Source organism: Aplysia californica, unplaced genomic scaffold, assembly GCF_000002075.1.
Source record: "Aplysia californica isolate F4 #8 unplaced genomic scaffold, AplCal3.0 scaffold00616, whole genome shotgun sequence".
Lineage (NCBI taxonomy): Eukaryota > Metazoa > Mollusca > Gastropoda > Aplysiida > Aplysiidae > Aplysia > Aplysia californica.
In genome coordinates, this window is record NW_004797886.1 from 195732 (window position 1) to 218550 (window position 22819).

The following is a 22819-nucleotide window of genomic DNA, read 5'->3' on the forward strand; positions in this document are numbered from 1 at the left end:
ATATATTATATTATATTGTTCTAACCTCTTCACTGCTGCATTGACATACAAACGACTCCCTTGAGTTTTCTAAACCTTGTTCACTGCCATTTTTTTTTCCTACTGGCCCATAGGGCAAGTTTTAAATGATATAATATTACAGTTTATTTAATAATGATTTTAAATTCTTAAACAAGGGGAGAAATATTGTGGCTATTTTTAAAATTCTTTAATGAACATTTATCTTTTCTGAACAAACCAAGATACAAACATCCCCGAAATGAAGGGGTTAATGTAGGTGTTTTCTGCCCCCCATCCAAACAAGTTGGACAATTTAGGAGGAAGACTGCTTCAACTTTGGCAGTCAGTGTCAACCCGGGGGTAATAGGGATACACTGTCCCAGTAGAAAGATAGAGATACTCTGTAAAAATTCTCCCCATCCAGGAATTGAATTCGAATCCTCTGCATAGTTGCTAGCAGTTGAATAACATTCAGCATGAGCAAAGACAAACCTTACATTTAATGATCCTCTTAATATTGTCTTCATAACAAGAAAAAAGGAATTCATATCTCAAGTGCAAATACCCAACTCCCCCCTCCTCCTGATACAAAAAAGAAGAAAAACAACACACTGCTCCCCATGGTTAACAATGACTAAATAAACCTGAGCATATAAGAGATAACAGGAACATCATTCATGCTTACATTGTGTCATGAGACCCACATTAGCCCTTATCACGATGTAATTGATATACCCTCCACTTTTATCTCAAGGTTATATAATATAATATGTCCGCGTATCAGTCATTTTTATCTCAAATCGTGAGGCACGTAAGTAGCTCTTACAAACCTCTCGGCATTGTTTTTTCAAATTCCTGACACACTGTTGACGAGCAAAGACAACCAGGAAAACAGTACAGCAGTGGGAAAAGCCGGTAACACCCTCCAGCCATCCATTCAAATGCCTTTAGATTCGGACAATGAAGTGAAAGAATAAAAACGAAATACATCAAGACCACCAAAGAAACTTACCAGCAACTTCTGCTCAGGGTGTCTATCACTGCGCCTACGAATGAGCTGCGCATACGACTCCCAAATGGCAGAGAGAGTCGCCATCTGGTCAGACACTGAGCCCTGCATTGTTTCAGCCATCAGTGGTCACACAGCATGTGTGCTACTAATTCAACTGAGAAGGAAGAGAAAGTATTTTAATTACAATACCAGAATATATGTACAAATCAGGAAAAAAAATTTTTTTTAACTAAATGAGAATCCAGACCCAGAAAACAAAATTAATGAAAAAACAAATCATAACCTTTCAAGTATGTATTTCAAGTTCACTGGTAATACAGATGCTCAATACATTTTTTCTGCTATTGGTGTCAAAACAAAATCTATAATATTTTTCACCTAAATGATGAAAGTAATTTTTTGCCCATGATCAGAAAGAAATGTATTCCAATGTTCAATTCCATTGACATTTAAAAACATTTTCCAGGTCCCAAAAATGTTTCACATTTTTAGAAATGAAAATGCCAGTATCAGAAAAAATGGAAAACCCATTTCCACAGTTGAAAAAGTAAACAAATAGGACATTTTTCTGAAGAAGTAAACAAAAACACCTAAATTTGAAGACGTTTACACCGCTACTCCCAAACAAAAAAATTCAAACACTGAATGAGAAAACCTGTTAACAAAATAAATTCAGCATACAAAAAGAAAACTTCATTTGAGCACAAATTCTGCACAGCAATGTTATCATCTTCATAAAACTCTTAGGCTCTGAAGTATGCTAGTCCAAAAACCCATTGTCTTGAGAGCACACTTGAACTCGAAACAAAAATAGAAATGTAAGTCCTTTGAAGCCAAGACAGAGAGCCTTGTCTTTACTCACAGGCGGTAAGGTAGTCGGACTATATCTGGCCAAAACAGACAGTTTTCGTCCCATAAATTTCATTTTTAAATTTCGTCATACCCGTTTTCCTCCCACATTGATTCAATTACTTATGGGTTAGTGCAAATTCCAATTCCAAAATGATTTTACAATGGGCAAGGAAAATTAATTGTTCATATAATCACATCAACGTGAAGGAGGAAGTATGATTTTGGGCAGGAAGTAAATTATAAATTTAAAGTTTACAGAATAAATGTCTTATTAAACACTTTAAAAATCCTTGTAACAAAAGCCTTGTTAAATATCTGTTATAAATCAAGGGTAAAACAATGTACATTGTTTACATTCAGTCTGCAATTGACCCAGGAGATGATAGGCTGAAATTTCCAGCCCGATCACATTATATTGCAAAAGTGGGGGGTTGAGAAGGGAAATATTCAGGACGAACAAAGGAAAATTATATTTTCCACACAAACGTTATCCTTCAACGTTCATTGTCTTAATCTCGTTTAAGGTCAGATACACAACAAATATTATTCAAATAAAAAAACAACTCAGAATTTAGCAGATAAGGAAAGAGGATCACTTTTTTAAACTGCCCTTCACAAAAGAAACCAGATAAGGCAGCGCACAATAGTAAATCGCTTCACATTAGTTTGATTGAGGCTGAACATGCAAATATTACAGCAGAGAGACAATGAAATAACAAGTACTCGCTCAAACAAACACCATGCTCTAACCCAAACAACCAAAGATGATAGAAAAAAAATGTTTTCAACCATCCCCTACCCCCTCCCTCTCCCCCTTTTCCCCAATGGTATTCAGGGCTACATGGCAATACTCTGGGTTCATTTCTTAAACAACATATTAATTGAATTGACAAGTAGGAACAGCAGCTAATTTTTCTTCTTCTTTTAGTACGAGTTTTAAGGCACTTGCATCACAATAAGGTCATAATATATTTTTAAAAATATTTTTTATTACATTATATTGTTCTCTTCAGTTTTAGTAAGTTTTACAGAACTTACAACACCACTAGGTCATCCATGAGCCGAAGATTAGAGATGTTACAGGACAGTAACATACAAAGAAAAGAAGGGGGAGAGATAAGGATGACAGATGTTTGATAGGGGGAAAAAAAGAACAGATGTTATTTATTCTGTTGATGTTTTTGTCCTCTTCGTTCATAAACGTGACATTTGCCTTTCCTATCCCTATTTCTAATTAATTATTTATCTATTTTTCATTAAAGCCTACTTTTCTTTTTAAAATCGAATCCTCTCGTACACTACTTGTTTCAGTAAGGTTTTGAGGCGCTCACAACTGCATAAGGTCATAATGAGCGCCAAGTGGTGGATGTAAACAGAGAAGTCCAAACGGGAAATCAGGTTTACTCTGCTCACCTCGTCTAGCCTCAACAGAACAAAATCTGCTTCGACAAACAAGGCACCCAGAAATAGCAGTTCACAAGAGAGTGACAAACATACAAAAAAAGAGGAGGAAAAATGACGATAGTAAGGATGAGGGAAAACAACAGCACTTGCAACACAATTAACCGGCCGACGATTAGAAGTGTTAAAAGGGAGTAACAAACACAAGAAAGAAGGAGGAAAGATAAGGATAAGACCTTCGGTAAGAAAAAAGGAACAAACCACCCATTCGTAAAAGCACCCCCTCCCCCTCCCTCATCCCCCCCCCAAAAGAAATCGACACTATTTATTAGTTAGATCAAATAGGAGGCGGTGTTTCGACCCCGTCTGCCAGGGCTGAAAATACATCATGTACACTATACCGGCCGAAGGACAGGAACACTTGACATAATAACTCACGTTACTATGTGCTGCGCCCGCAGCGCTTTTCCCTTTCGTCAACCCGCAGCCACCTCCCGAATCGTCAGCCACCTCCCAACCTTTGACACGGGTCAAACTTCCATCTATTTATATGTAGTTAAATCTACCGGAACATGTATTAGGCGAAGTGATGTGCAATGATAGTCGCAATAGAGAGATTGTTTTGGTCTCTCTTTACTCATCTGCACCACACGAATTTAATTGATTATTTTTCCCTGGACTCTGCCTTTACTTAAGTCTCGAATCTAGATCTGGTTGTAATCTAGTTGCAGGTTGCAAATTTAATAAATTGCCGACAGAGGGAGAGAGAGAGAGAGAGAGAGAGAGAGAGAGAGAGAGAGAGAGAGCGAGAGAGAGAGAGAGAGAGAGAGAGAGAGAGAGAGAGAGAGAGAGAGAGAAGGGGGATGAGTAGATCTTGCGAGAACTTCCGGGGAAAATAAAATGGCGACCCGCGTAGTTCGGCTTGATTCGAAAAGTGAAAGAGCCATAGTATCTTTGTAGACGATCAAATTAGCTTACTTTTGTGCTATAACGTCATTTTTTTCTTTGCTTTTGTCAATTTGATCATCTACACCGATATAAAGTGTTTCGAAATTAGGAAAAACAGGTCTTGTTCCACACTGGGTGAGAATAGCCAACGCTGGCAAGTCTCACCCGGGGTGAGAGGTCAATCGTAGGGTTTTTATTCTCACCCCGGGTGAGGATAGCCATTTCCTTACTTAAATGATTAGGTGATTAAACTTGATCTCTTATTGACAATAAAAAAGTCAATTTAAGCTTCATTTCGTTAGAAAAAAAATGTGTTAGATTTGCTTATTTCTTAGACTTTGTGTTCAACAACACTTTTAACAAAACGAATCCTTACAAGCCTAGGCTTGGCCTTTGTAATCTCGAAGGTTTAGAAGTATAAGTAGAAGAGTCTACTACTAGAGTCTAGTCCAATTTATTTAATCTCTTGAATGTACTGGATAACAGAAATCTGCAGCCTGCCACTATATTACAACTCTAGATCTAGATCTAGATTCGAGATTTTAGTAAAGGCAGAGTCCAGGGAAAACTTCAAGAAATTCTCGTGGTGATGAGTAAAGAGAGACCAAAGCATTCTCAATAAATAATATATCGCGACTATCACGGCACATCACTTCACCTATACATGTTCCGGTAACTATCTATAAATAGATGGAAGTTTGACCCGTGTCAAAAGTCGGTATGTGGCTGACGATTCGGGAAGTGGCTGCGGGTTAACGAAAGGGAAAAGCGCTACGGCGCAACGCCACCGACGCCATGCCATACAAACAACAGGGGGGGAATGAAACAGAAACGGGGTCTACTATAACTAAACAAGTTCACGGTCCCTCCCCAGGTCAGAGAACGCACAGTAAGGAGAAAGAATGACAAGAGAGGTCTACTAAATACTAAAAATAATACGCACAGCGAAAGAGACGGGGATCTGATTCATACACCTCGTGATTCCGGTGTAGATGAATAAATAATAAATATCTCATATTTGGATTGCTTGGTTCAAAACTAAACTTGCTAAGAAATGTAATTCTTTAGTTTTGGTTTTGGTATTTAGACAATTTCCCCGGCACTTGCAACACAAAGAGGTCATATAAGTGTCTATCCGAAGATAAGATTACGTGTTACAAGGGAGTAACATACACAACAAAGGAGGAGGAGAGATAAGGACGACAGATATGTTTGATAGGAAAGAAGGAGCAAACCACACCAGAGCTCCCGCCGACCACCAATTGAGGTCATATAAGTGCCCTGATAGAGAGACTGTTACGAATAGATTAACAAACAAAGAAAAGAAGGAAAGATAAGGACGATACTGATAGATGTATGATAGGGAAGAAGGAACAAACCACACTGTAGCACCGCGGACTACCCACGCTGACAACCAGGGAATGTTATCCTTCAAGTTGATTCAATGAATCAGTTATTCCTAGTTCATCGCGGTCACCTGTACTTCAACAAACCGGGCGGAGCTTCAAAAACTGACAGACTGGTTGATTATAGTTTTAGTAAAGGTTTTACGGCGCTCGCAACTGCATAACGTCATATCGGTATTTCACTCCCATCGATACATCTTGGCTTTTATACAAAATCGGTTTACTCCAAACCTGGGTGAGTGGGGTGCGTCATCCTAGCAGAAAAAGGACAAGCTTAAATGTATAAAATAGACACAACTGCATAGGAATCGAACTCGTGTCCTGTAATTAAAAGCATAACAGAGAAGAGCCCAAGAAGATGGATGGAAAAGGCGATAAAAACAGGTCAGCTCATTGTCGAGGAGAAAATTAGTGATCGCATAGACGGATGGACGTCCTGGTAAAAGTCATTATAAAGTAATCCAATTTAAAAAATTATAAATGAATAAAAACCGCAAGGGGGAGGGGGTGGCCGTTTGCACATGTGATCCTCTTGGGCAAGTGTCTGCTACAGCAGGTTTTATTGACATTGTGCTAATAATAAACAGCACTGATCAGTCCACCTCAGAAACCGAACCACCACAGCGCCGAGAGATAAGGTAGGCAAACAAGTTAGTGCATAATATTGTGTACACACCTTACTTCAACTTTACTCCATGTTAATCTCGGTATTTTCACGAGTCGTAGTATTGAGCATCCACCCTTTTTATTATTATTTTTTTTTATAGCAGAAGGTTTTACGGCGCTCGCAATTGCACAAGGTCATAATATGAGCGTCAGGGGGTGGGTATCAACAGAGAAGTCTTTACAGGGAATCAGACTTAGACTGTTCACCTCTCTAGCTTCAACAGCACAAGGTCTGCTTCGACCATCAAGGCATCCCGGAAACAGCAGGTCACAAGAGAGTGACAAACATATAAAAGAAGTAGAGGAAAATGACAATAGTACGGATCAGGAAAGAAAAAGCAGCAGTTCCCTATTGTAGATCAGGCACAGTTATGAGCGTGACATGAGTCAGCCTAATTACAATTCTACTGTGCTTGAACGAGAAATGTCCCCCCTTTGGGAATGGCCTAAAGACAATACAGTCAGTGGCACAGCCCAGGGGGGGGGGGGGGGTAACACCCTGACAGTTCCCACGGGATGGGATTTCATGTCGCCGCGATTTATCTAGGTTTGCGTAAAGATAAGAACATTATCAACAAGATAACGGCCGCATTGTGCCTGTGCAAAACAAGACTGACATAAACAATAGAGGAAACTAAAGGAATAAAGTGACGCTTCCCACCATCTTGCCGGCACTTGCTAGTCTAATAATAGAGGTCAATGAGGACTTGTTTCTTACTTGTTCTACTGTCTTAATCAAGAAGCTCGCATAGCTCGTCTTCTAATCTAAATCGTGCTGACGGGGGCATAAAACATAAACAACATGACAGAAAAGCAACATCCGTGTCGGTTAGACAATCACAGTATATATGCACAAATGTACAGTGATAGCCAACATGGTGTTTAGCTTCAGTCGTTTTAGTACGAGTCCGACGTACGGCACTTGACACACAGTCACTACTAGGTCATGTGAGCGCCGAAGATTAGCGGTGTTACCAGAGAGTAACATACACAGAAATGAAGAAGGGGATGATTTATGGACCATAAATTTAATGTTTGATAGCAAAAAAGGAGCAAACCACACCAGAACACCCACCAGCCATTCACAAAGACATTATCGTGAACAAAAAGTGGGCATTCGGGAGCCAGAAAACAAGTTTATAAATAGCCTATCATGTCAGGGGTGATGGCAAAACTGAAACAAGCGATACACAAAATAGACACAAAGAAACTTGAGAACAAACAGAGAGCAAACATCAAACGTTATTCTTTTAACTGCTCAGAGATGGTAGTTACGTTGTCATTTACGATAGGTCAGCGCAATAATGACCACGAAATACAAGTATTAAAGGTGAGTTTGGGTGAAAGAAAGTAGAAAGGGACACGCATCGACACAATAACGCTCATTATAATATCTGTTAGGGGGGAAAAACAAGACAGATAAGCAGAAATAACATAGGACTTTGTCTCAAGAAAGTGAAGAGCATCAACTCGATAACAGGATTTTGAGCAAAGAACGAGCCAAGTCGACAGAGAAAAGAAACACAATCAGAGAAACAGAGAGAGAGAGAGAGAGAGAGAGAGAGAGAGAGAGAGAGAGAGAGAGAGAGAGAGAGATACAGGGAGGGAGGGGGAAGAGAGAGTATTTTATGTGAGTTTGCATGAGTATAGTGTGTGTATGTATGCGCGCGAGCGTGCGTGCGTGTGTGTGTGTATGTGTGTGTGTGTGTGTGTGTGTGTGTGTGTGTGTGTGTGTGTGTGTGTGTGTGTGTGTGTGTGTGTGTGTGTGCGCGCGTGATCTAAACTCCACATCCTTGGCTCTCACAAAAACTTCAAGCTGCTCATTCTTTCAGTTTCAAATTTCCTGTCACAACAATTTCGAAGATTCCGCGACGCCTCCAAAAGCATACCTCTACCACTCTACACGCCTACAGTACATTGTGAGTAGGGTGGGTGGGTGATTGAGAATAAGTGTTTAGCATCAAAACTACTCGTCAGTGAGGTAGACATAACGACACTCTGCACTGTGCATTCTAAATTTCGCCGACAACGAGGAAAACACGGTTCATCCTTGGAGAGACTGCGCGTGTTTTTTCGCTTGAGTTAAGGGAACATGTCGAAACACTATCAAATGTCACTTAACCCTTTCAGTGCTGAGGAATTTACCAAGACTACGTCTGCACAAACACAAGAAAACATGTTCTTTTGTATTAGTAAGCATTTTACGGTACTTGCAGCACAGTTAGGTCATGTAAGTGCCAAAGATTAGAGGTGCTGCTAGAGTAACGAAAACAAAAAAGGAAGGAGGAGAGATAAAGAGGGCAGATGCTTGATAGGATAGAAAGAGCAGACCACATCAGAGCACCTGCCAACAACCCAGGGATAAAATGTTCACTAAGAGTAAGAGATGTTTCAACAAAGCCATAATATATTTTCACTTCAAACAAAACACTAGTTGCTTTGCAAAAACACGTCTTCTAGTTCTAGAACGCCCTCTATAAACCAGCAGTCAGAAGAAAAAATGGCAGAGTACCGGTTTTGTTTCAACACGAGGGAGCACTATGTCTACACAGCAGTGGAGAGGTTAAGGTTGATAAAAAAAAAAGACAGGATTGACAGACAGGAACGAGAGAGGCAGCGCACAAAAGTAGGGCTTTCCTCAGTGATACCCTGCAACAACCCGTTCTCGATAAGAAGCTCACTGAATTCTTTAGTCTGTTTTCTTTTTCATTCGTCACCGATACTGAACCATACTGTAACTGGGGAGGGTGAGACGTGGGAGGGAAACAAAGAGAGAGAGAGAGAGAGAGAGAGAGAGAGAGAGAGAGAGAGAGAGAGAGGAGAGGGAGGGAGTGAGAGGGAGAGAGATACAGGGAGGGAGGGGGAAGAGAGATATATAATATATATATTTCAAAGGTGCACAGTTAACTTTCGATTCTCAAAAAGTATGTTTCTTCCCCCTCCCTTAAGTCAACAGCTACGTCACATTTATGTTGTTTTCAAGTTTGTATCGATTTAAATCACCAAATCAAATCGAGAAAACCTATAACGCTATAGAGTTTTAGTTTAGTTCCATTTAGAGTTTTTACTGCACTTGCAACTCAATAAGGTCAAATAAGTGTCGAAGATTAGAAATGTTACAGGAGAGTAACAAACATAAAGAAAGGAGGAGAGATAATAATTATAATGGATTGCATTTATATAGCGCATATCCACTTATGCAATGCTCTATGCTCTTAACATGATACATATAATGGATTTACAAATCAATTTTAAAGGTACATAGTGTTACATACTCATGCAAACACATATTCACTCACGCACGCACCACACACACATACATACTCACATACACACATACGTACATATGCACATACAAACTCACAACGATCTACAGCTTGGATGCATTCTGTCTAATCGAAATATGATGAAAATAGAAATGATTTTAGTTTCTTCTTAAAAATTTCTAGATTTTCTGCTTCTCTGATAGTTTTTGGAAGCCTATTCCAAACAAGTGGGGCAAAATATGAAAAAGAGCGTTGGCCATATGATTTGTAATTTATTTTAGGCTTAACAAGGGTTGTTTTGTCACTTGATGATCTGAGCGTTCTAGGAGGCACATAGGGTGTTAAAAGCTGTTTTAGATAGTCCGGTGATAAATCATTTAAGCACTTGTAGCAAGTTAAACAGATTTTATATATGACACGCTCTTTCACTGGGAGCCAGTGTAATGCTTTTAAAATAGGAGTCACATGATCATGCTTTAGTTTTTTAGTAATTATTTTGGCAGCAATATTTTGTACTCTTTGTAGTTGTTGTAACTGTTCATCAGGTACACCAGCCAGTAAGGAATTGCAATAATCAATCCTTGACAATATAAGTGATGTTATTAAAGTTTTGGTGACACCAACAGATATATATTTTCTAATGCTCCCTATTTTTTTAGCTGGAGATATAGATTTTTACAAAGATTGGATACATGGTATTTCATTGACATATCTTGATCTAGCACCACACCTAAATTTCTTATTTTAGTTTGGGCTGATATTTCGTGGCCATTGATGTTTATTCTGATATTGTCGATTTCATTGCATGCGCTGCTACGAAGAAATAATATTTCGGTCTTATCCTCATTTAATTTTAATTTGTTCTTGAACATCCATTTTTTTTATATCATTGATACATCTGGCGATTCTATCTATGAGATTGTGTACATTGTCAGTTGTAGTGAATCCATACAGCTGTGTATCGTCTGCATAAAGATGGTAATTGAGGGCATATAAAGAAATTATTGATGACAGACTTTGCCTGTACATTGTAAAGATGACAGGGCCAAGGACCGAACCCTGAGGAACTCCGTATTTTAGAGGTAACCTATCTGACACATCATTGCCAATTTTCACTGATTGTCTAGATATGATTTAAACCACATTAGAACAGTACCTGATAGTAAAAATGACTTTTCCAATCTCTCTAGTAAAATTTCGTGGTCGATGGTATCGAACGCCGCTGACAAATCAAGCAGAACCAAAACACAGACTTTTTTACTATCGATTTAATTTAAAACATCTGATGATACCTTTAAAAGAGCGGTTTCCGCACTGTGGTGCCTTTTATAAGCAAATTGAAAAGGGTCTTCCATGTCATTGGCCTTTAGAATATTTAGATGTTGTTGAACTTGACACAAAACGATTTTCTCCAGGATTTTTGATAAAAAGTTTAGATTGGAAACTGGCCTAAAATTTCTTATGTCGTTTTCATCAAGACCTTGTTTTTTAAGTAAAGGTTTTACAATGGCTTGTTTGAAAAGATCAGGTACGATTCCAGTGGTGAGTGACATATTAATAAAACGAGTAACATATGGTGCGAGATCTTCGATGCGCGTAACTAACAAAGAAGTGGGTATTGGGTCTAAGTCGCATGTTTTAGCGGGGGACTCTTTGATATACTTAATGACATCTTTCTCTGATACCACTTTAAATTCACTCAATTTTGATTTTTTCATAATTGCAAGATTTTCATCAACAACTATATTTGTATTTACATCTACCATATCAGAGTCTAAATCAGTTCTTATTCTTTCAATTTTATCATTGAAAAAGTGCAGAAAATTACAAAATTACAAGATAAAGACGATAGATGTTTGATAGGAAAGAAGGAGCAAACCACACCAGAACACCCATCAACCGCCCGCACTATAAGATAGGGTTTAGAGAGGGGTGCAGTGACAAATATCACGTGACCCACCACAGGACCGGGGACAAACTCGAAAACAGTAGGCCCCTGCAGTGGTCGAACTTTCAAAATGACCTACTGTGAGAATGAGAATAAAACTTCGGAAATTATACAAGCTAATGGACTAGAAACATTATGGTTCACATTGAAACAAACTCTCTTTCATCATCTCGTAGTAAAGGCAATTGTCGAATATCAAGTTTTGAGGTTAAAATTTTAATTAAAATTAACTTAAAACACAAAGAAATTTACAATCAATATTTTACCGAGTCAGTTTTCAAGTGACCTGTAAGAACTGTTCATGCCAAATATGTCCTTAATTAATTATTAAGAAAAGAGAATTTGCATACACAACTGTACGAAACAAAATTGTTCCTGATGAAGTAAAAAAAAAACCACCCCAAAAACGCACCACATACAAGAAGCAGTTCGCATCTCTCCTTTCTGCTTCAGCATAAATATTCTCTCTAATTACGTTTACCATCACCATCCACTGAACAAGATTAGCTACGCTTTCTCCAAGCTCCCACTGCATGACCACACTCGGAGTTCCCTTCAAATTGCCATAACAAAAGATGCTTGGCTTAAAAAAAAAAAAAAGATGGTTCCCCCCATTAAAAGTTATGATAACACCAGATTGAGCAGGAGCCGGATAAGAAAGTGATCACTACTGACCAAGGACCGGAAAGCACACAATACAGCAAAATATTGATATATATATATATGGTTTTTATAGCACAACCATTAATGATTTTTGTTTATAGAGGCAATGGCCATCTATATTTGGGTGTCACACCAGTATTAACTATTGCATGAGTCATTAAATTTGCCCACATTACAGTTACAGCATTATTGTAAAAACAAAATATAAAAGCGAATTTGTTTTTCCTTCTCCGAACAAAAGCCTGACACTGGCAGAACTTAGTATACAGGACACAGATAGGATATTTTGAACTTTGATAACTAGGCCAAAATTATAATAAATCTTTGAGTTAGAAGGTCAAAAAAGGTTGAAACAATACAGCGAACTAAATATCACACATCTTTATGTGTACCAAAAGAGGGCTTGACCATTACACCATGTGCTGGTGAGCTGTGAGTTTATTTGTAAATCCCGAACTATTAGAGAGAGAGAGAGAGAGAGAGAGAGAGAGAGAGAGAGAGAGAGAGAGAGAGAGAGAGAGAGAGAGAGAGAGAGAGAGGGGGGGGTGCAATCAATAGATGGTGAATAAGAGTTATCGTGGAGATACAGCTGTTGATGTTAAGCTGTAAAAATGGTTTATTTGACTCCAACAAAATGCCCATGTTACTGACCACAATTGGTAAACTTTAGCCAATGACTCCTTTGCCGTTACCCTAGACACGGGATGCTATCCCTGTCTTCCTCTCTGCCACTTCACCAGCAAGCCAAAGTTCCTCTTTCTAGAGCAATGGATTTATATCATGAGTGAAACATAAGGTAAGTCCAGTTCAGACTGGCACTTTTCAAGTTGGTCTGTTTACAACTTTTTCTTTTTTTTTTGGGGGGGGGGGTTATCTATTTCTCCACTTATGCACTTATGGCATGGCTGTTTATCAATATCAACCCCTTCTCTTTTGTTTGTGTTTGTTTTCTGAGGATGTTCAACTCTTACTCGATAACAACTAAAGTAAAAAAAAAAAGCAGGCATACAAGCAAAGAACTGAACAAAAACACATGAAACTACTATGTCATAATTCAGTTGAAATTGTCCAAGACGGCCACCCATTATCGAGGAGAAAAGTGGTCATCTTAGACAGGTGGATTCTTGAACAGAATCATGATATCGTAAAGAAGAAAAGCAAGGGGAAGTGGAAAGAGATCATTTATAAAATACAAGCCATTGCCTTGGACAGGTGGCAGTTGGGGCAGGTTTGACTGCCCTACCAAAGAAAGGTCTATCTTCAAACGAACACCTGTATTCTTCCTTGATATGACAACCATTAGTTCATTAAGGATCTCCATCCACATCATCCAACCCTGCTGTTAGTGTTGTAGTGGAAGAAAGATAAGGGTAGACCTTTAAAAAATTGCAACAAAAATGAAACGTATATGGTTCGACAGTTAAAATTGCGTATAATAACATATTAAAAATCGGCATTCGAAATCGGGGAGGAAATTGTTTTAAAAAGCGTTAAAAGTTGTCAAAAAAGCAAAATTTATATTACGATCAAATTGGTTTACCATACTTGCTTTGACGCGAGAATGTTTACGTAATTGGTACGGATTTTCATCATCGTTATCAGCGCCTTTTATGTAAAAAGTATGGGAAGCCAATATATTAAAAATACGTTTTCTCACACCCTCAGCCTTTCAATAGAAAGAACAATATAGATGGGACTGAAGGGCACCAAGTGCGCATTTTGTGTCACTGATCTTAAATAAGTACAAAATCTTTTTTGCAAAACATAAAAAGACTAGTCACAATACATTAAGCTTAACAGGCTGAAACGCAAACTTCGGTTAGTCTCCAAGAGTTCCTATTCAGTACCTGCAGATTGTTTAAGGTCTGAAAAGAAAAATTTGCAGTCAAGCAAAGTCATAGAGACCTATAATGTCATTCGCATGTGAACCGAGACCCGAAGTCAGGACACAATAAAGAAAGTACGAACGAACGAACAACGACTATTCTTGGTTGTCTTATTCAGTTGCGACTTCAAAATTTTCAAGCAGCGTCTGTGTTCTGTTTGAAGTTGCATCTAAAAAAAAATTTTTTTAAAGGATATCACTGACATTGAGGTCTCAAGATTTTTTTAAGATATATGCTGTTCATAATGTTGTATTCTATCTGAAGGCAAATTAATTTCAGCAGATCAATATTCGGAATCTGGTGACCATTTTGGAAGACCATCTTCACGAGGTGAAGGGCACAGTACATTATATTTATGGACCTCAGTACCCGAAAAAGAAAAACTGATGGGTGCAAGGGAAAGCATAACATAATGAATAGCGGAGGTGGATGGGGAGTAGTTGTTGTTACACTTCAGTAATCGGCTTCTTCAATTATACGAATGCGAGAATTTTATGAAACACCAAAGGGCTTTAAGGATGCCAGGCAGAAGCAAATTGTCTAGGCAGCTCGTCAATTGATGAAAAATCTACTTGAAAAGAAGTCTATCCATCAGTAAATATAATTGGATATATTTATAATGGAGAATAAAACGTGCTAACTTGGTGGCCTCGTTGTGCTGTTTCTTGAAACTGTCAATATGTACTACAATCTTCTTCTTCTAGCCAACCGAGATCTATGATTGCTCCCTTCCTAGAAGAAATCTGCATTTTTTAATCTCCACTTCTCCTCAAGGCCTCCATTGAACTCACTGAATGCACTGGGACTCTGCTCCACATACCGAGAGGCTCAAAGATTTAACTTGAATGCTGCTGTTGGGTCACTCACTGGAAAAATTCACGACTATAGCACACAGCTGTACTCAGTTTGAAGCATTCTACTTTGATTACAATATAAGGACTCCAGATGGAGAAAGGACATTCATGGCATGGGGATTACAGCAGCGCTCACACATACTCAACTGAAGAAAACGTTCATACCCCGGTCATCAGTGTAATACTCCATCACATTCCAGGTGGTTTTATATAGGGGAGCCTCTGGGAGCGCGAAGACTGGGATACAACAGAGTATCATTCTTTCTTTAAGAGAGTTTCTTGAAATCTATCAGTGCTCTTTCAGATACCATTTTTCATTTTTCAATTCAAACGGACTGGAAATTAATGTCACGCGTACTTCTCCAAAGCTGTGAGATATTTATGTACATTAGACTGCAGTTCAATTAAATGCACCTGCAAGAAAAATGAACTATATTGCTATCCTGCCTGCAAATTTCTTCTTCTTCTTCTTCTTCTTCTTCTTCTTCTTCTTCTTCTCCTTCCTCTCCTTCTTCTCCTTCTTCTTCTTCTTCTTCTTCTTCTTCTTCTTCTTCTTCTTCTTCTTCTTCTTCTTCTTCTCCTTCTCCTTCTCCTTCTTCTCCTTCCTCTCCTTCTTCTCCTTCCTCTCCTTCTTCTCCTTCTTCTTCTTCTTCTTCTTCTTCTTCTTCTTCTTCTTCTTCTTCTTCTTCTTCTTCTTCTTCTTCTTCTTCTTCTTCTTCTTTCTTCTTTACCCCCCCCCCCTCGCTTTCTGTTATGTCAATCATATCTCTTTGTAAATTAATAGCTAGGCCTAGTTCTAGTTGTCACTAGTATCGATTACCCAATGAACATTGCTACTCGAACTTTTTTGGCTCACCATGAAAAATCTGAGGGTTTAGGGTTCAAAGTCCTCCATTTCGGATTTTAAAAATAAGTTTTAAGGAACAGAATCACATGCATTGGTGTAAGATTTGTGTGTTGTGAGATACGGCGTGCGATTCTGAAATGTTTTGGTATCGATATTTGACTATTTCGATACTATACCATAAAACGGCATTTTAAACAAATTTCCTCCCTTCCGATTCATGCCGATTTTCAGTATGTTATAGAGGAAGGTTTCCTGGTTCTAATGACACCAAAATTATTTCTATTGCAATTTTGTTACCCCCATAGTGCAATGCACAGCTAAAGTTATTCCCTTCATAAAGTTGGCTTCATAATAATATATTATTATTATACAAAAAGACTTTGTAAGTATCAAAGAATGCGCCAACTTTTTTCAAGGTTGGTGGCTTGACAACTACTACATTATTGAGTTTTCTCAACAGTAGAAGAGCATGTCTGGCTCACTCTTGTGTCCTATGGCTATAACAAGGCAATATGACAAAAGTTACCATTGTTTTGAAAGACTCAACAATAATCGAATTTGACTTGATCGCTTTCAAAACTTCTTACTGAGGCAAAGTTTCATAGTAATTGTGGTAGCATCGTGGTACGACGGCCTTCAACTCCAGTAGATGTTTAAACTGGTTGGCAGTTTTTTTCAATCTGTCTTTGCAGAGAGGTCCAGCAGTAACCGTTGTACATTGGGTATTCAGCTTTCTTGGTCCTTGCAGCGCCTGCCATCCATCACCAAAGTTCAGCTTGTACTGAATGTAAGGTATGGAGTGTACTTTGATGCTAGCAAGTCAGTGACAGTAGGATCGCCTGCTTTTCTCCCTGGACGGATTGTTTAGTGCTCTCCGACCTTTGCAAAATCTTTGAAAAAGATGTGGCCAAGGTACATAACTTCATAGGGCCCGGGGATGCGTCTGGCTTGGAGCATGATGTCCACGTAGTCCATTGGGATGTACATCAGTGCGTTTTAGAGCCATCGCTCAATAGTGCCAAGGACTGAGAATTTCTGCTCAACTGTGATGTTAAGCTCTTTGGCCAGCGAGGCCATTGCACTCACCAGGGTGGCATTTCTGTTTTAGTAGTTGCACCAATCACTGAAGATGAAAAAATGGTTGAAGCCAGTCGCTTGCAATATCAGTTAGTGCGTCAGATATGATGAAAACTGTTGAAGCTCAGACCAACTTCACTTTCATCCCAGACATATCATCTGGCGTCTCTGGTGGCAAAATCCTAAATTGTAAAATTGTGTATTGCCAATTTTGTCTTATGATATAATATATATATATATAAGGTGGGTGTCTTTAGTGATGAGGCCAGAAGGATGCACTGGATCCCCATACAAAGGACACACATTTTGTTCTCTGGGTCCAGTGCCGCCTCCCTGTCCTTCTCCTTCTCTTGTCTAGCTGCCGCGTTCCTCATATTCATATTTGATGAGCTGTGTATTCTGTTTCTGTGAGGTTTCCTAATTTGAAGCTGGTGCAAATGTCCCACTGAAAGTGAACCCAAATTGTTTTTCTTGAACTTTTGGTAGAACACTTGATAGCTCAATGTGGCTTTCTCCCTCTCAGCAAAGTTCTCCATGTATACTTGATGCAAATCTGACGTTTTCAGGATTGTCATCTGTAGACAGGAGGATATCTTCCAAAGTTTGTCAAAACATTCCTCTTTATTGAACAACTTGTCATCCTTGGCTCTCTCATGGTGGGCGTGATGTGTTCTAGAGAGGGGGGTGGGGGGGGGGGGACCTCTTGGGGTTTTTTTTCGGAGAAGACACTTTAAATAAACCAGTTGGTCAGGCCTATGGTGTTCATGAAGATTGTTTTACAAACAGTTGTTCTTTGACCATTGACTCTTTTAAGCGATATTGAAGGGTGTAATTTCTCTTTGGGTTTTCACTTGCTGTGTAAGATCTCCTTTTGTCTATCCTGTGTATCATGGCATATATGTAGTCTCTCTTTTCTTTCCAAGAGAGTGACCACTGAAGTCATTGCATTTTGTACCAACCAGTTTACAACAGCAAAGGACGTCAAGTTCACACCCTGCTCGCTTCGTGCCCTGACATGTGTAGAGGCATCCCCAGTTCTTTCAACCTCTTCCTTTTGTTACCCTTCCAATCGTTTTCATGCCGTGTCCTTTTCGCAGAGATCAAAGACGACATAACTGTTGTATTATCAGCTGATGTGACATTAGCCTGGTCATGTTGATCACTTTCCATTGTGCAGAGGGTCAGAGGTGACGTAGCAAGCGTTGCATCATCTTATTGAATGTTCTAGCGTTATGTAAGTTAAGGTTTGATATAAAGATAAAGCATTATGTTATGACACTGAGAAAATAATCTATACAAAATGCAAACGAAATGAACTTTCAAAGAAAATCGAAAGATGTTTCAGAAGGTAATGACTGCAATAAACACTGCAAATGAAAAAAAAAAAATTTTTATCTTTAAAAGAAAACGATCGTTGGGGGCAGACGGTGTGCTGGACAGGTCCCACATTTTTTTTCTGAGTGAGTTAGTAAAATATGAAAAGCTATCGACTTCGTCCATTCAATTGCAATGGAAAAAATGATTAGGAGAAGAGACAGTAGTCCGAATAAGGGAAAATGCCTTCATAATTCGGCAACTTTCAAGTACAAAGACAAAGAAGAACACGTGGACAGAAAAAATAGTTTCATATAAAACACAATCCATAAAGATGCATTTAAAATACCGGCATTGTCACGAGATAAAAACAGTTCTGTGGGTACAGTGGGGAGTTTTAGTCATTAATAACATTATCAGCAGCATTAAGAAGAAAAAAAAGAGGGAACAACCAGGTCTATATAACTCCCAAATGAAACCAACAAGAAATATTACACAAATTTCCCTTTTGAAGAGCTCACATGGTTACGTGAGCGAATTCAGGACTATCAAATGAAGTCCTGAGACGAGTCGAAGCCGGGGTTAGTCGGTAACGTAGCACGTGGTCCCTCATTGTAAGCGCGACAAAAACAGCCAACCCTCATTCCCTCCCTCGCAGGTGGGATAGTCGGAAACATCGGGCTAAAGTCCGATGGATGCCGGGTTATACGGTTTTATTTCTAATGTTTTAAAGACATTTCTCTAGACAAAATTTAGATCTGACTATGAGTGAGCATATGAAATGGACAATTTGCTATCGATAGGGCCAATAAATTTTTTTTTTGACATTTTGTGGGTTAGTCGGTTTTATCACCAGGCCGACGATATGTTACGTTTTGAGCCATGGTTATACTTCTGTCGAGGAACAAGTTAATTACGTCTAGACCCAAAAAAAAAACTACGTCCGGAAAGAGTTAAGATCAAATTAATACAAAGCATAAACACTCGAATTCAAGGAACAACGAGACCGCCCAAATGAGCACGGCAGCGTGTGACATCACCACTGGCGAAGCCAGGCCGGGCAGGGAAACACAAGAGGTTTCTTATGTTTGAGGCACCTATTGTCACAAACTGTGGCTTTGAACTTGAATTATTCAACGAAGTTGCTATGCGTACGGCTCCCGTACGCACGCATAGCATCGAGGCTATATGTGTACACAGAGCTGGTAGTAACGGAGTACAAGTACTCCGGTACTTGTACTTACGTTATAATTTTCGGTACTTTTACTGTACTCCAGTACATTTTTGAAACCAGTACTTTTACTGTACTCCGATACTTTTTATAAAAGTACTTTTGAGTACTTTTAAAGTACATTTTGAGTACTTTGGTAGCTTAATGAAAGTGTAAGTGCAGGCATTTCTGATCATAATTTACGGAACAAAAACCCGATCAACCACCAAGAGTTAAAAGTTGAGATCAAAGAACGGCCGTCGCCTCAAAGATCAGCCACTATCGTGAATGTGATCACAAGCGTTGTAAAATCCTTGAAACAGTACAGTGTTTGCTCCAGACGGGATCACACCAAGGTGTGAACTGACCGATGCGTTTCTTTTTTCCCAAACATCGCACTCGCATCTGACCTCACCACCTAAACTTACATCACTCCATGGGTGGGTAGGGCCTACAAGTTCGCTCCAGGCGGGATCACATCAAACTGTGAACTCTTCCCTGACCATTGAAAGCAGTGTTTCCAGAATTTGCGAGACAACCTGAATTTTAATTAGTGTGGTCACATCGTAATGGTGCGTAACGACAAAGGAGGTTGAGGGGTGGGGGGGGTGGACTCAATCAGAGATGGAAAGCTAAAATTGTTGGACAGGTAAAGGGGAGGGGCAACTGGATAAACGTAGAAAGATCTCAAGACTCATGATAGGCTAATGAGTGTGTATGTATATAATATTATTTATGGCATGCCTCATGCCACTGTGATTGGTAATCAAGGTTGACCACTCTTTGCTTGCCATATGTCATAAATCCACCCAGGAGTCACGTCAGTTCATGGGTCACTGTAGATTTTTCCTTGGCTTTGTTGGCTAAGATCCCATATTTTCCTTGCTTCCGAGCACTGGGATCTTAGGCGGAGACTACTGCAGTAGAGAATCTTTGGTTACACTACACTTACTAGACTCTAGGAAACTATTGTATTTTGGTTTGCCGTTGGCGCCGTGGACTACACAGTGTGATCAAAATCTGTCAGACCACTATAATCAATCGAAGTGGCTAGCCGTACTTAAGTACGGCTAGACTGCCAGTCTAGCCGTACTTAGATCTAGGTTTGGCCCTATCGACTCAAGCCTGTTAAGTACACAAGTCTCATTAGATCTAGATCTAGCAATTATTCAGGTTCAAATACATGCAAGTCAGTAAGGCACCTTTTGGTTTTGTCTGAAATACAAATACTTTAGGCATTGCAAACTAAAAATTTCATTTACAATTCAGCCATCAATATTAAAAGTGCGGTTAGCCTGACAGTCTAGCCGTCCTTAAGTACGGCTAGCCTGGCTGTCTACCCGTACTTAAGTACAGCTAGATTGCCAGTCTAGCCGTACTTATCTTATTCCCTATTAACATTAGAAAACAGGAGGTTTAAAATACATGCACTGTCATTAAGGCACCTGGTTTTGTCTCAAATACAAATACTTTAGGTACTGCACACTAAAAATGTATATTTACAATTCAGTAGGCCTATTTTTTTTTAATGGTCAGTGTAGCCATCATATTTAGAATAAGTACGGCTAGCCTCTTCCAAAATCAATTGAAACTGAAACTGTGTTCTCAATGTGTATCTAACAATTTTTAGGCTGCCTAAATTTCTTTTAAACTTTTTTGGGGTGGTTTTTGCTTAAGGCTACATTGATTCCTTGAGGATTTGTTAATGAAGAATTCAATGCACTTTTCCATTTCTATGCGGGCCATTTTCATCAATTTTATGTTTTCTTAAGAGCAACTTTATATCTACATTTTTCAATTTGGATACTCTTTCTGTAGAACTTTCCGACCTCTATGACTGACTTACATTTGATCACATTGTCTTGCTCAAACAAGTTTTATTCATAATATCACTTACCCACTAGTTGCGTCTGTTCGTTTGGGATGTTTTTTGTTCAACTTCACGGACCATTTCCACCGTTCAGTGCGTACATTGTATATTCAAATGCTTTGTATACTGTTTACAATTTTAGTAATAAATAGCCTAATTTGTCAAATATATTGGTTAAGTTATAAAATATGATGTTTTGCATAAGCGCTGAAGTGTTTTAGCATATTAGCAGAAAGTACTCAAAATGTACTCATAAGTACTTTTTTAAAAAGTACTTGTACTCAAGTACATTTTATAGGAAAGTACTTTTACTGTACTTAAGTACATTTTTTAGATTGTACTTAAATTTGTACTTAAGTACTTTTTTAAAAGTACTTTAACAGCTCTGTGTGTACGGCCCTCCACTTCACATAATAAGCTAGGCTCATAAACTATCAAACCGGACACTAGAAGCGGAAAAACTTAAACCCTGGAAGAACAAAAGGCCCTTTTTAAAGGGTGTGAGCCAGGCTACCAAGGAAGCGCGCAGGATAGGGCTGACTTACTTTGATTGGGAAGCGTACAGCTATAAATATATAATAAAGGGCATAAACGATGACCTTTTTTCCATGGAAAATTTCAGTATTCCTTATATGGATAATGACGTAGTAAATTACAGGTCAAAGTTATAGTGACCACTGACTTTGCAAGTCATCTTGACCTCGTAGAACGTCTCTTGGCCAAACATCGTACACAACACCAGAGTTCACTCAGCCAAAAATGTGTACGCTGAAGTCTGCGCATTGGTTCAGATGACACTGCAGTCTTTGTTTCGAAGCTCTCTTTCGTTTCTCCAGCAGAAGAATAGCACAGTTTTTTAGCTTCATTTTTATTATTTATTTTCACACAAGTAGGGTAACTCTGATCGCAAATCTGCACTTTTTCGAAAGAGGGCGCCACCGAATTTTGAGGACACTTTTTTAATTGGCTCAAATAGAGGTGTGAACTATCTTGATACACAATCTTTGTCTTGGCCAAGATATCGATCGATAAACTGACGCGCTCCAGGTGAGTGATTTCAAGGCCCGATCAATCTAATATACTTTAGAGGGCCGTACGTAAGGAGGGCAGTACATAGGGAGGGCCGTACACATAGCCACAGGCATTATTCAAATATTTTAAAAACTTAAAAACAGCAAATGCATGATCTACAACATACAAGTAAGTTTAAAGTCTCTTGAACACAAGACAAATGGATTAAATTTTAAATCGATCTAAAATTTACCTCATTTTCAAATCAAAATCCTTCCACTTCTACCGCATCGATCTCGACATGAAGGAATGCCATTTTAAAGCTAAAGGTTTCCTCTTTAAAATGATGTACCCTGAGTCATGACGGTTCTGAAAACATAATAAAACAGTACTTTCGGACCCACCCAAAACGCGACCAGACACGACTGGGATCAAAAAGGGGGGGTAGCCTACTTTATTGTGGCTATTGGCATGACTCTTGTAAAAACAAAAGAAACTGACAGGACACGTCACAATCCTTTGAATTATTTAAAATTGAACATTGCACAAAATGGGGGAGCAAAGAATATCACCTGCCGTGATACTGCG

At 38.9% G+C, this 22819-nt stretch overlaps 1 protein-coding gene across 2 annotated transcripts in view; it reads right to left on the reverse strand.

Annotated features, from left to right (window-relative positions):
- Positions 1–22819, reverse strand: part of LOC101845425 (lysosomal-trafficking regulator) — a 96680-nt gene that overhangs the window by 72540 nt on the left and 1321 nt on the right. For both annotated transcript variants that reach the window (XM_035972220.1, XM_035972219.1), the window contains exon 2: positions 1013–1166. In XM_035972220.1, the coding sequence (XP_035828113.1) occupies positions 1013–1132 (120 nt within the window). In that variant the 5' untranslated portion in view covers positions 1133–1166. The remainder of the gene's footprint in view (positions 1–1012; positions 1167–22819) is intronic.